The following is a 14252-nucleotide window of genomic DNA, read 5'->3' on the forward strand; positions in this document are numbered from 1 at the left end:
GTTGGGATCTGGGAGAAATGTCAAGCGTGTGTTGGTGAACGAAGGTACACGTTCAGTTTCTCTAGTTAGACTGCCGTTTAGAGTTTTGTATGCAGCTCTTGTAGTTATGTTCCTGAATTCGTTTGATATTTCTCTGGAACTTTACGTTTTTTTTTATAATGTTAATAAAGACTGACGCGATTTTTACTGATTGGCTTTTACAATCACACATTTCACTCTCAGATAGTTGGACTTAAATGAATGTAAGGAATATGTTGTAATGTGTATCTATAGGTGATGCAGTTTTGGTCATGGGTGCTGCAGAATTATGGATAAATGTAGAAGCATGCTTATACTTGCTAGGGAAGTTGTTTCAACCATCTTGGAACCGAAACTGAACATTGCTTTGTTTTATTTACAGCATCTACATTTAGCTGTTTTTTTACATTCGGTTTGATGACTGCTTTCTTTCTTTCTTTCTTTCTTTCTTTCTTTCTTTGACCATCCAAATCTTTGGACATGAGACGCAGACCACATTTAGTTTGTGTCTGTTCTTGTTAGGAAATATTTTGGAAATTTTAGCATTCTTTTTTCCCCTTTCTAAATGTATTTTCAGGCTTTCCCATGCTGAGGCTATAGACGAGTGTTGGCTGTATGTTATTGTTTTTACGCTTTCATGCTCCATAACTTGCCTGTATAGAAAGAGAGAGCAACTTGGGAAACGACGTGTCTCATTTTTAAAACATCAGCAGAAATGTTTTTGGCTGCTGGACTTGCCCAGAATCATTTACCGTAAAGGCCGAATTATAGAATAAATAAAGAATGTATATGTTTTATATCCAAGTTAAGAAGGTCGGTTAGAAACACGCTCGCCGACTCTCTCTTTCTCTCTCTTTCTCTCTCTTCTCCTCTCTCTCTCTCTCTCTCTCTCTCTCTCTCTCTCTCTCATGCACACACACACACACACACACACAGTGAGAGATTCATGGAGAAGTTGAGTGTTGCCGTTCATGGCTGCTGTATAGTCTGGTTGTAGTCACTGTGAACACTTGTGTTTCCTTCCTCTGGTCACTGAGAGAGGGGCTCTGTTTGACCATCCATGTCCATCTGTGCACCCCCACCCCCAAACTACACACACACACACACACACACAGGAGTCCAGTCCTTCTTTTTTGTTGTTAACCCCCCCACCCCCACCAAAAACACTTTCCAGTAGAGAAAAATTATTATTTAGCTGTAGATAGATTCACTAGATTCACATATTAGAAATTAGGACAAGAGCCTTTCTCTTGGCTGACTTGGCCTTTTAATCATCAGTATTTTTCTTAGTACCACATAGATTCCACTTTACACTCTCTGCTTTGGCAGTGAGCTGTACAATACAAACAGCCATGCAGGGCTAATAAGTGGCCTTTTTTCAGTCCTTGCAATGAAACATCTGAATTTCAGAAGTAGAAACCTCCAACGTTCATCCTGCGCGATCCCACAGAGGGAGATTGTTGGACACAGCATGCAATAGCACTGCCAGAAATGAGAGGCCGAAATGAAAGATTAATCTCAGATTTATGATCAGCAATTTGCACACGAACAACGTCCACTTATTTTAGAGAGCCCCTTTTTCTAGGTATGCAACTCTTAAAAGAAAAAAAAAGAAAAGAAGTTATTTTAAAAAAAGTCTTAAATGTATAAGGGGAAATGGGACTGCCGTCTGCGTATAACAGTGTTTTATTTGTGTTTTAGTTATTTATTTATTTTTGTCCGAATTAAATTCAGAAAATAAGGTAATTGTTGCAGTCTACCGTTGCTGCAGAACAATTGGTTATTTAGCACCAATAGTGTAGCAGCAAGCTGTCCATTTCTAATCATAGTTTGCACCCAAATCAAACAGAGAAGATTGTCCAAATAATCCATTACATCAGTGTGAGAAAATGTGGGACCCAGAGTATTAGGTTCTCTGTGGCTGCGTCTCACCGAACCAGGTGTGTCTTATAATCTCTCCATAATCTGTCCAGTAACAGCACTCGACGCTGTCAACACACTCCACTGTCATTCAGGGGCACACATTCATCTGTTTATGTGAATGACTGCTTGTAAATGTTGTGATATGATTTAGTCGGTAGTATTTTGTAATTCTGTGAGTCAGTTTTGGAGTGTCTCGTAGTCAAATGCTGGTGTGCTTTTGAGCCACTTTTCACGTAAAAAAAAAAATGAAAGTATATTATCTGGGGATGTATAACTAAAATTAGTTTTCATTTGTGCTGTTGGAAATAAAAAGTCAACCCTGTTTATTTTTCAGTTTTGTTGCTAAAATGTATTTCTTGCTGATTGTTTAATTACTGTTTAATTTCAAACTGTATTTTTAATCTGATGACATCATAAGGATGTGTAAGTCTGAATCATAGTCATTTGGTATCCAGGGAAAGCTATGTAGCATTTTCATGAAACCCCCCCCCCCCCCCCCCCCCTCCACACACACACACACACACACACACACACACACACACACAGACTCACCCTTCTTTAGGAGGTTCTGTCCCTCACAGAATAATGAGGTCTGCCAGTTATCTTGAGAATTTGCTCGAAGTCTAAGAATGTTCATTTTTATTCTGTCCCTGCTCATAGGAAACTTGAATATCACTCTGCAAGTTTGGGATATTGGAGGCCAAACGATTGGAGGGAAAATGTTGGATAAATACATCTATGGAGCCCAGGTACTGAACACATGCACACACACACACACACACACACACACACAAAATGTGGTCCAGAGTTTGTTTTTTTCACTGTATATTGTCTGATCTCATTGCGGCTTGTGAGTGTTTGCCTTTTCACGTTGCGGAGTTAAAACACGAGGATAATAATATTAGTGAACGAGCTGCCAGCCAACATTGTCACTACTAATACAGCCGTAGAAGAAGCAGAGAAACACAAAATGCGTTAGTCTTTCTCGATGACGCACTCTAGACCTTTTTCTGACTCTCTCTGTTTCTCTCTCTCTCTCCCTTGTATGTTTTAAACTAGTTGTCATGTTCACTAGTCAGCTTGTGCTTCAAGCAGAGAGAGAGAGAGAGAGAGAGAGAGAGAGAGCTTAATGATTCAGTGCCACTAAACTTTATTTTTTTATTAATTATGCCAGTATAAATGTCTACTTACTCCTTAGGCTCCTTGAATACATGAATTACATGAATTTGAATTTGTTTGAACCATAATTACCCCACGTCTTCCAGCGCTTCTGAAATTCGTCACTTTAGTATTTCAGAGCTGTGCTGTTTCGTGTCATTTTGTCACACTTTATTGGTACTGACTGCATACATTTGTACAAGAGCTAATGTACATTTGAACTTGTTCATAAACATTTATAGCTCTTTAGCATAGCTCTTGTCCTGAATGACGGCGCATCTCATCCATCCGAGTGAAAGTCTCTGTTACTTCATCTTATCGAGCCCTTTCTGTTTGAAGTGGATATAATTAGGTTTATTGGGACTGTGCAGAGATTTAGACAGCTGTGGAGCCACTGTGCCACAGCTACCACTGCAGAATGGGCTCAGCTGTAGTTCTAAGGACACGTTTGGATTGTGTTTCTCTTTATTCACACATAAACTGCTTTCCTGTTCTCCATACACTGCCAACACACACACACACACACACACACACACACGCTCCTCATTTAAAACACTAACATACTTAGTTTGTAACACACCCCCACTCCATACACGCTTCATTTATAGCACAAATTGATTTACACCATATATGAACACCCAACACAAATACACTTTGTGTATAACATACACTCACTTTATAAAATTTATAACACATGTTAACGTTTTTAATTTGTAACACGCGCGCACACACACAAACACACATACACTATCTCTCTCTATACATATATATTTACAATGGTGATGAGAACATGAACACTCACACACGGTGCTATGTCTCTTCTCGGTGCAGTTCAATAGCTGGTGGGAGTATTTCTATAGAGAATGAAAAGCATCCTGTAAGCTATCCTTAGTAAGCCAGTAGAAATGTCTACCTGGCCACTTATATACTTGTTCACCTGGTCTGTATGTGTCACACAGAGGTGTGTTTGCATGATACGGTTCTCTGTAGCCGTACCCGAAATCCAGGGGAACTGGGCTGATCCCTACAAGGAGACCAGGGGAATTGTCTCTCTCTTAGGGGCAGCCTGGTCTGCAGAGCAACCTCAGAGCAGAGATAACCAGCGCCACCTACTGTCCACACACAGTCACATTCAGCACTGTTCTGTACCTCTTGCACTCTTGAATGGCTCTTGAAAACGATTTAATTTCTGTGGGTAGGTTTATGTTTAATGTTTAAGCAGTGAGCTACTCAGACGGAACACTTCATTAACCTTAATTGTGGTGGAATGTCGGGAGAGTTTTATCTGACAGAGATGAAGTGCTCTGGTGTTGTTCTGTTCCATTATGTTAGATTACTTTGTATTGAATTATTTGACATTACAATGTATTTTACATTGATCTGTATTATTGTTTACTGTGATGTGTGACAAGCCGCTGTGTGTGGTGTTGTCAGGGTGTGTTTCTGGTCTATGACATCACCAACTCTCAAAGTTTTGAGAACCTGGAGGACTGGCTGAGCATGGTGAAGAAAACCAATGAGGAATCTGACGTACAGCCTGTCATCATGCTTGTGGGAAACAAAAGTGAGTGACACATGTTTGCACACACACACACACACACACACACACACACACACACGTGTTGGCACTTTATAATGCTGGAAGAGTGATTTGTGTGTGGTAACAGCTGAAGCTGATTTAACCCTGCTGTTCTGGAGCCGTTTTTATCAAGGTGCAATACTCAAAAATATCACAAGAGTCTATGTTACATACAGACATACATACCTTTAAAATACAGCTACAGTAAATCTGAGTGTAATTTAGCTGTACATTCAGCTTTTGATTCAGGTGTAATTTAACATACACATGCACACACACATACACACATGCACCCATAATGTACTAAACGAAATCCGTTTCTGCTTCATTTTTTCTTCTGACGTCCTCTGTCTTCCTCTGGAGCCTAGTTGATACTGACTTCTCTGTTTAGTTCAAATGCTGTGGCATCAAACTTAAAGAGACAAGAACTTGCTGCTTTAGTTCTGTTAGCCTTATCTCTGTCTGTCTGTCTGTCTGTCTGTCTGTCAGACACTCTGCCCTACCCGAAAACTCTCTGGATGGACAGACTGGATAGAGCTAGACAATAAACAGATACCACCACCCTCCTTCCCTCTCCAGTGCATCCTCCTTTCGCTCTATCCATCTTCTCTGCCCTTTACCTAGGCTGTCTGGACTGTAAAGAGGAGTGAGACTGTGGGCTTCAGACAGTCTCTGATGGATATGGGAGACAGTACTCCTGCTGCTCTCAGGTCCATTATAGAGTAATAGTACTCTGTGTCTCCTACGTGGGTGTAGGATCACCTTCAGCATTATTGTTGTAATTGTAATAACAACATTAATAATAATAAGCTTAATTTTTATAAACATTTAATAAAAAAAATGGCTGTCAAATACTTCAAATGACGATTTATTTATGAGTGAGTAAAATAAAGAAGCCTGAGTGAAACAGCTGTAAATTTGATCTTAACGGGTTGCATAACAGAACATTACATAAAAGACATCAAGTAAGAAATTATAAAGGAAAGGAAGACAACTGAGCAAAATTGCCCCGCTAAAGTACTCATTCGCAGTACAGAGGTACGGCTCTGAAAATGAGGAAATGCAACTGGTCATCTATGAAGTTGTTGCTAAAGCATAGTGACGCTCTTCTCCAAATCTAATCCCTTGCTTGACAATACTGTGATTGAATGGGTCATGAATTGGAAAATATCAGATTAATTAATAGAAATTATATAACAGAAATGACAACATTTAATTTGGGTAAATTAACATATAAGATTTACTAAATTGCATTTGTATTTATGTTTATATTTTTATTTATATTTACGTTTACACTTATCTATACTTGAACTCTAAACACTTTTCCTGTTTGATTTCTAAAGGAAGTGTGCCCCATAGTTCTAGAGAATAAATATTGAAGGAGAACTTCGTAGCTTCATAGCTTTGTAACTTTGTAACACAAAGCAAAGGAGTTCAATATAAATTCTAACAGAACTTGTGAGAATGGCGTTTTCTTTTCCTATTAAATTCCCAAATTTACTTGCTTACTTAACTTATTTCATTAACACTGAGTAAGTAACTGATGAGTAATGAGTAACTAATGTTAATTAATTAATGAGTAAGTGAGATGTACAGACAGAGCTTCACATCAGTAATTTGAATTTGTAATTAATAAGTAATTATAACATTTAGAATGTTGATGGGCTAAAAACACCTATTTCTAACCTGGAGCAAAGTGTTCCATTTTTGTGCAGTATGACTGATACTGTTCTTGTTTGGTTCTTGAGATTTATGAGGTTGACAAAACAGACACTGGATCAACACATTGCAGTGCGTAGCAAATGATGTTTAAAGACAGTATTAGTAAGTTACCCTTACTGAATCAATCTAGCTTCAGCTAGTTCTATATTGTTTAAATTGTTTTAATATATTTACTTTGATAAAGTTGTAAATGATGTTCCAGTAATTGACTTAGACTATGCAGACCAAACAACTTGAATAATTCATTACATGATTGCTCTTATCAATCCCCAGAATGTAAAGCATCAACATCAGTTAACATGAGGTGTATAGGAGCTTTATATGGGCTGCAAGGTGACTTAGTGCTGAAGTTTGATTTCACCCAGTTGGATCATGCGCAATGAGAAAAGAAATGGAGCAGGAATAGATCCTTGTGGGACTCCATATGTTTAAGTCATATTTTTGTTTGCAGATGTTCAAATCTGAAATCTGTAAGAATTGGGCATTTTTAGTGTTTTGTTTTTCTGAGCTCTTATCCCATTGCCACACTTCAGCAACACAAAGTAGGACTTTACGCTGACGCAGTGTGGGCCTAGCTAGTATGCAGAAAAGGTGGGGAGGTTTCTCACACAGTGTGACTGTCATTTATGACTCTGGGAACCCCTGATCTATGTTTTATTTGTTTCGACAGTTCAATAAAAACTCCTTCTGCACAGATTACTCCTCTAGGGGCAATCCATTACCCGCTGAGACTGCAGGGATCCCCTCCACGCTCTCATGAGCCATGCACTGTCAAAGGCCATGGAGGGAGAGAGAGAGCGAGAGAGAGAGCACGAAAGAGCACGAGAGAGCGAGAGCAAATCAGGCTCCCTGTCTGCTGGGAATTGCCTGCACAGACATCTCTGTTTTCTCTTTTTCTGCCCCCCCCCCCCCTCTTTCTTGGCCAAAGGACCCTCTGACACGTTTATGTATTGTAGTGCTATGTTTCTATGGCTTGTGGGACCCTCTCTCAGGATCTGCTAAAGGGGAAAGAAGCTCAGTATCCTTGGTGGGCGAGCAAAGGGAGGTAGGGTGTGGGTCATGGTTAAGGGTTTTTGTGCGTTCCCATGAAGCAAGGCAACCTCTGGACTATATCTTGGACGAACTGAAATAGAATTGGAGCCACTTACAACGGCACAGATAGAAACTGGCCTGAGCCGGACTGTTTTAAACCACAATCGGCATTACAGCTCTGGTGCACTGAATAAGGTTCCATTACGTCGCTCTCGATTTTCAGTACACTAACCATGGGCCACTTTAAAACACAGTCATGCGGTTCAGTATTTCATATTTTAACAACAACAACAAAAAAAATTTCGGGTCATGTTGAATCAGATGCACATTGAATTAGATGCAGAGGTAAACTGAAATATTTAGATTTAAATTGACTTCATTATCACACTGATATTATAACAGTCATTGTTGTGCACTGGGGCAAGAGTTGAGAATAAATTAAATTGGACTCAAATATATATTAAGCTTCTAATTTAGTTTGATATGGCTGGCATTTTGGAATACTTAGTGTTAATATTCTTAAGTTTGTAGTTTAACCCTTTAAACAATTTCACATTGAAGAGTTGAAATCAGGTGTTCTGTTAAACCGCATACACTATTGAAATCTCGTGGGATAAAATTTATAGCTGTTCTCAGAGAAGAGCAAGAAAAGTAATGAAGCTAGCCTTAAATGTGTGAAGGGGAGGTTCACAAGTCTTGACATTTTACCCCATTAGAAAGCTTACCTTCTTGTAATGAAATCATTTGTGCTAATTTTCTTATTTATTTCAGCAGACTATTATTGATTTCTGTTTTGTTGAAATACAGTAAGTCCATACCGTTAAATCTGTATCAGTGTGTGACTTCTGTGGGCTGACCAACTGAAAATATCCTCACATGCTCACTCAAAGACCAATAGTAAAAGACACTGTTCCATTCCACGTCCTGTGAGAACAAATAGGAACAGTTTTTACTACTTTATCAGTTTGAGCTGTTTTAAAGAGATGACACGTGGTTTGGAAGATTTTGTACTGATCAGGAATAGGTGTTTTCTAGCTGTTTAATGATGAAAAACTAAATTTATCATTCAGTAGTGAAACTTCCACCACTGGTAATGGCATGATAAACATGAGTAGTTTATTTTTAGGACATTTTGCTTTAGGACATTTGTAAGAGGCTGAGACAAGCACTGGATTTGTGTGTATGATCACTGGCTGGTTATGAGCAAGAGTTATGGTTAAATAAAAGTTTGATTTAAAAAAAAAAAATCCTCAAATGTATTCTTAATCATAAAATAGGATATCAGTCTGAAGTCTGCTAACATGCCATTTAAATAAGGAATGAAAGACACAGACTGAAAAGTCTGTCAGTCTGAAGTGAATACATCATTTCAATGCTGTTTTTAAAATGAGCTAATTGAACGTTATGTCTAGCACATTTTTATAGTTTCGGATCCTTGTTGGCTCTTTACGCAAATAAATAGAAATCATTTCCCAACCTGTTTGCTCTTTGTTAAGCCTGCAGACACACCAGCACCCGCTCTTTGAAACTTTTAGTCAGGACACAATGCCTCACTAACTTTAAGCATACAGAGTTTTATAAATTGTCCTGCTGTCAGTCGCCTGCTGGATTTAAAACTTCTGCGGTCAGATCAGGAAACCTGCCTTTTGGTCTCTCACTCTGAGATTTGGCCATGGTGAGCATTTTCTGCTGCTTCTCAAAGCCATTCTTAAAGTCAAACAATCTCTCATGAAAGTACTTTATATTAGTATTCATTCACAAACATACACCTGTATATCACCTATCTTGGTTTGTTCTCCTTTTTCTGTTTGCTTTCCTCCTCCTCCTCCTCATCATCATTTCTTTTGACCACTGTGTCGATAGCTATCTTAGGAAAAATGTGAGAGTTAGTTTGTGGGTGCAGCAGTGAACTTTCTCACTGTGTAGTTCATCAGTTCTGAAATTTAGCTTTGGATTCTATGCATCCTTGGACTTGTAAGGAATCACACGCTGGTCTTGATGGTCTATATGAATATAGCAGACTGGAAAAGATTACGAGTAAGAATGGGCTGAGTACAGTTTTTTCCCCCCCTAATTTTTATGCTTTCACTCAAGTTGGACCCACAAATTCCCTGCTCTCCCCTGCGCTAAGTTCCCGTAAGTGCCACAAATCCTGTGTCAGTTCAGGAGGATGAAGACCAACAAATGTGTCATCTGATACATGCAAAGTCAGGCTCTGCTTCTGTTTACCTGGCTGGCCTCTCCATGGAGTGCTTGTTCAACCAAGATTCACCCCGTTGCCTCAAAACACCCAACTGTTTATTTTTATTACGCCAACAGTTAGCTAACAGTTAACTGGAAGCAAGGTTTTAAGGTAAGAACACAAATGATGTTTTTCAGTACGAGAGCTGGATGTGTTAATGTGTGCGTACGTGTATGGGTACGGTTAAGTGAGCTTGTCAAGTGTGGTTCATTGAACTTCAGTGTCCACCTCCTAGCTCCAAAGAATTCGGAGTGGAAGCCAGTAAAATACTTTGTGAAGAACATGCAGAACACATGCATGCACACACACACACACACACACACACACACACACACACACACACACACACACACAGACACACAAAGTGCAGTTGCCGAAAAGCTGTTTTTCCAGGTGTTGGTGTAATATATCCATGCTCTGGGTCACTATGTGCAGTAATATTGCCACTGTAGTTTACTAGAGAGTACTCTTCTACTATACATGTGTGAGGGCAAGAAGTCTGACAAAGATGATTAGGGTGTGTGTGTGTGTATATCTGTCAAACATTTTTGTACTATTTATATAGAAGAGGAGCGTAAAGCTACCCCCACCCCCTCCTCTGTGGCTGGCTCTCACGTCTGGGTGACTTAAATAGGTTCAGCTCTCTTAACCTCTGCTCATTAGTCATAGCTTAGAGCTCAGCAGTTCTCAGGCCTTCCTTCCCACCCTCTGCTCTTTCATTGGCTGGTTCTTACTGTTGTGTAAAAAATGTGTATGTGCTTATATTCTGTGCTCTTTCAGTTGGATCATAGGTTACATCTTTCTCATTCCTTATTCTGTATTCTTCTTCACTGACTCTCAAACTCACTTTGTTTTCTCTCGGCTGCCCTAGACAGTCTAATGGATGTGTGTGTGTGTGTGTGTGTGTGTGTGTGTGTGTGTAATGTAATGCTGTTTAGTGCCAGTTATGTGTGTGAATTGGTAAGGGTGCACATACTGAACCAGGGAAGGAGGTGAGAATACGTGTGTGTCTGTGTATATATACAATGCAGGGGAAAGTGTGCATGTGTACGTGCGTGTATGCCCACCCCAGAGGAAATTTGGCATATGCATACATACTTGGAAAGGAAAAGTGGTTTGTATGATTGTGTGTGTGCCTCCAGGACATGATAAATTTGTGTGTGTGGGGGGACGGCTGTGTTGTACGTGTGTGTGTGTGTGTGTGTGTGTGCAGTCCTCCTCCATGTGCTGTGCTTCTTAAAGCTAATATTGTTGTGTATGGGGCAGTGGTAGGGCTCAGTGCTTTCTCTCTGTGTGGCACGTCATGGTCCATTTAATTTCACCCAGAACCACCACCTGACTCAACACGACCCCACTGCAACCTGGACCCTACTCCATGCTCACGCTGTCAAACCGTCAAACCGGCCTGCCAGGCCCTGCTCCTCTCCACACAGTGCTGGATGGGAAAACTGACCCACAGGTCAACTTGGGGTCTTATACTCTTTACCGTACAATATAGCCAAACCAAACCAGTTTTGAGAAATGTGTGATATTACGTTTTGGTGTATTCACCGTGCGTAATAAGAAAAAAAAAAGGAAAAAAAAAGAAAAGGTAGGACAGCTGTGACAGGGTTGAGATGATTATTCATCATTTGAGTTGGAACATGCTCTCCTCCCTCCTGTCTGAACTCCATATTGTTTGGAAAGAGATTGGTATGAAATAGAAATTTACGTTACAATTAAAAGGTTGTTATCAGATGTAACCGTGGAGATTTTCAGTTTGAGAAAAATCTGTATTTCTTATTAGGGGAGGCGAGTGGGAAATGTGTTTAAGGGATTAAACTTTTGTCTCTGTCCAACACTCTGGATTACACAGAGAGAGAGAGGGTGAGCGACTTGTGCGGTCTGTGCAGCACTGGGGCTTTTGTTAGTTTTCATGGTTCCTGGGGGGCAGTAAACCTGGTTGGTCAGCCTGGGACCGCTGCGCTTTACTGGGGCAGTCAGAGGCCCGGCCCCCCTTCTTCTTCCAACCAGCTACTGCTGAGCACTCCACTTTTAACACCAGAGTGGGAGGGCACGCTCACTGGTGCTTTACAGGCCTCTGCAGAGTAGAGTTAAAGAGTGTGTGTCAGTATTTATGAGCGTGTGTATGTTACAGCGCGTGTGAGAGTGAGATCTGGTTGCATGTGTGTGTGTATGTGTGTGCTTTTGAAATATTTTTTCTTTGAATATTTCTGAGCGTGTGCGTTCGTATCTTTGTTAGGTCCTCTCGTATACTTATCTTTTAGTTAACTTCGGTTTGTTACCACTGAAGAGTGTGTGTGTGTGTGTGTGTGTGTGTGTGTGTGTGTGTGTGTGTGAGAGACAGAGAGAGTGAACAAGTGAGAGGGAGTGTGTCCCCACTGTGTTCTGTCGGAGTGGAAAGATGAGTCTGTGATCTATGAGCTGTCGACAGAACACTTCTGACGGTGAGGAAACCGAGTCCCCTGGCGGTCCCGACCCGCAGAAGCCCACCAGGACACAAAGCCTGCTCTGTTTCTGCCTGGAAACCCAACCCACACGCACACACACAAACCCCCTGCCACCTCCTGTAGCCTGCAACCCTGAGAACATGCTAAAACTCAATTGTAAAACGCAAACATTTATATGTACAAAATCTGAAGACACAGGGTTTCAGGCACCGCTCTCTTAAACATCTGAAAGGACTTTTTTTCTTTCCGAAACAGACAACTCGCAGCTCCGCTGAATTACATTAACAATGCAGGCAACTTGTCATAGATATCTGAAAATCCCTACGTGGTGAAGAGCACGCTTAAAAAAAATGTCTGGTTCTATCAGTGACATCCCAGAAAGCTTCTTGTCTAAATGAAATGAACAGGGAATACTGCCTGAGATCCTGCTGTTTCACTCCATACTTCAACCAGATAACTTAATATGCTCCAATCTGTGAATCTTTGGTCATCCAAATCAAACACTGCTTCTCAACCACATGCTGCATCTCTGTTCCGTGGAACTTAAACCAAATATTGTTCCAATTATATCGAATTCCGCAGCATTTGAACAAAATACTGCTTCAGCTATGACCCAGTTCCATAGAACTTAAACCAAATACTGGCCTGATAAATACTCAGTGCTGACTAAATTCACTTCCAATTCATTTATAGTCTTTCTACTTTGTCCTGTGACTCAAGGGAAATGGCGGTGTTTTTGTAGTGTTTTTGAAAAGAAGAAAAAGAGTTCCCTGAAGAGGTGAAGCCTTTACAGGGTGGGGTGATAGGATTTGTAGTGCTCTACTTATCATCGTAGCTGTTAAAAAGCTGTGCTCTTACTGCTTCTACCAGACTCCAAAGATAAACAGTGTGTACTCTGTAAACAATGGCAGGCCTGTTTTGGCTAAATAGGAGCTGTAGTAGGCCAGTCTTCATGCGCTGGTCTCCTGGCTGTATGCAGCACTTCTGACTAGAGACATGTGTGTTTCACTTTTGGCATGCTTAAAAACACTTCATGTTCATGCTTCATCTCTTCCAAAACCATACACATATACACAATAATTGACCTTTTTTTCCAGATGTGGATAAAAGCTATTTCTGTCATTGCTGAAGATATACACCATGTGCTCTGACTGTTTTTAACTTCAGATGATTTAAGATCTGTCTTTTACGTCCAGACTCATTTAGCGCAAAGTCACCAGGACTTTTATTAGCCGTGCACGTGTCGCTCCTACACCGTTTGTTTTCATGTTACAACATGAGTCTCCTGTTATTGCCCATGTAACGGCCCGTAGGATGCATGAAAAGAGCAGTCAGTGTCTGAATGCAGCGTCTTAACTCTCATTGGAGGAATTCACTACAATGCTCACTAACCTCCATGTGTTTTGACCTTTATTTAGAAGCACTGGGATTTCTGTTCGCTTTCTCTCGTTCTGGGGATTCTGTTATCAATGTAAATGTAGTAAAATGAGGTAAAGAATATTCTCTAAACTCTTAAGTCTCACCTTTAGCCAACTTAACCTTTCAGAGCTCTGGTGACGCAGAGTTAACATTTTTACGGCGGTTTTATTTATTTATTTATTTATTTTTTAATATCTGTGTATCTAGCCATAGATAGATATGGGTAAATAGTGTGTCATTGTGTATGAATAATTAACAAATAAATTGCCAGTACATGTATAATTGCAAAATATGTCATTTTAGTTTATATAAACTATTAAAACATAAAACTTGAGTTTGCAGATGAATAATTGATTTTGCCTCATTATTAGAAATGGTGAGTGTGGCTCTGGTCAGGAGTGTGTCAGAATGTCTGTGAGTAGTAGGGTGACAGGTTATTATTGTCTGAATGAACAGCGATGACCTGTATAATCATAACAGTATATAATATCATATCTGTGCTTTCATGAGGGCTCACTTGCACAAGTGTCTATATGTCTCAAAATGGTGGTATACTCACCTATTAAACTATTTACTCTAACCCCTGATCCCTGCATGGTAGCCCAGGATAATTGTGTTATGTCATAGAAAAGCACACCACCATAGTGCAGTAGTTGTTTTGCCTAAATACTATTGCTACAGTTCACCGTGTGAAGCAGATCAGCTGCTG

At 40.2% G+C, this 14252-nt stretch overlaps 1 protein-coding gene across 2 annotated transcripts in view; it reads left to right on the plus strand.

Moving 5' to 3' along the window:
* rab28 (RAB28, member RAS oncogene family) overlaps positions 1-14252 on the plus strand; it is a 28766-nt gene that overhangs the window by 8274 nt on the left and 6240 nt on the right. For both annotated transcript variants that reach the window (XM_030766581.1, XM_030766582.1), the window contains exons 3-4: positions 2602-2690; positions 4534-4663. In XM_030766581.1, coding sequence (XP_030622441.1) covers positions 2602-2690; positions 4534-4663 — 219 coding nt within the window. The remainder of the gene's footprint in view (positions 1-2601; positions 2691-4533; positions 4664-14252) is intronic.

Source organism: Chanos chanos, chromosome 2 (assembly GCF_902362185.1).
Source record: "Chanos chanos chromosome 2, fChaCha1.1, whole genome shotgun sequence".
In the NCBI taxonomy this organism is placed as follows: Eukaryota; Metazoa; Chordata; class Actinopteri; order Gonorynchiformes; family Chanidae; genus Chanos; species Chanos chanos.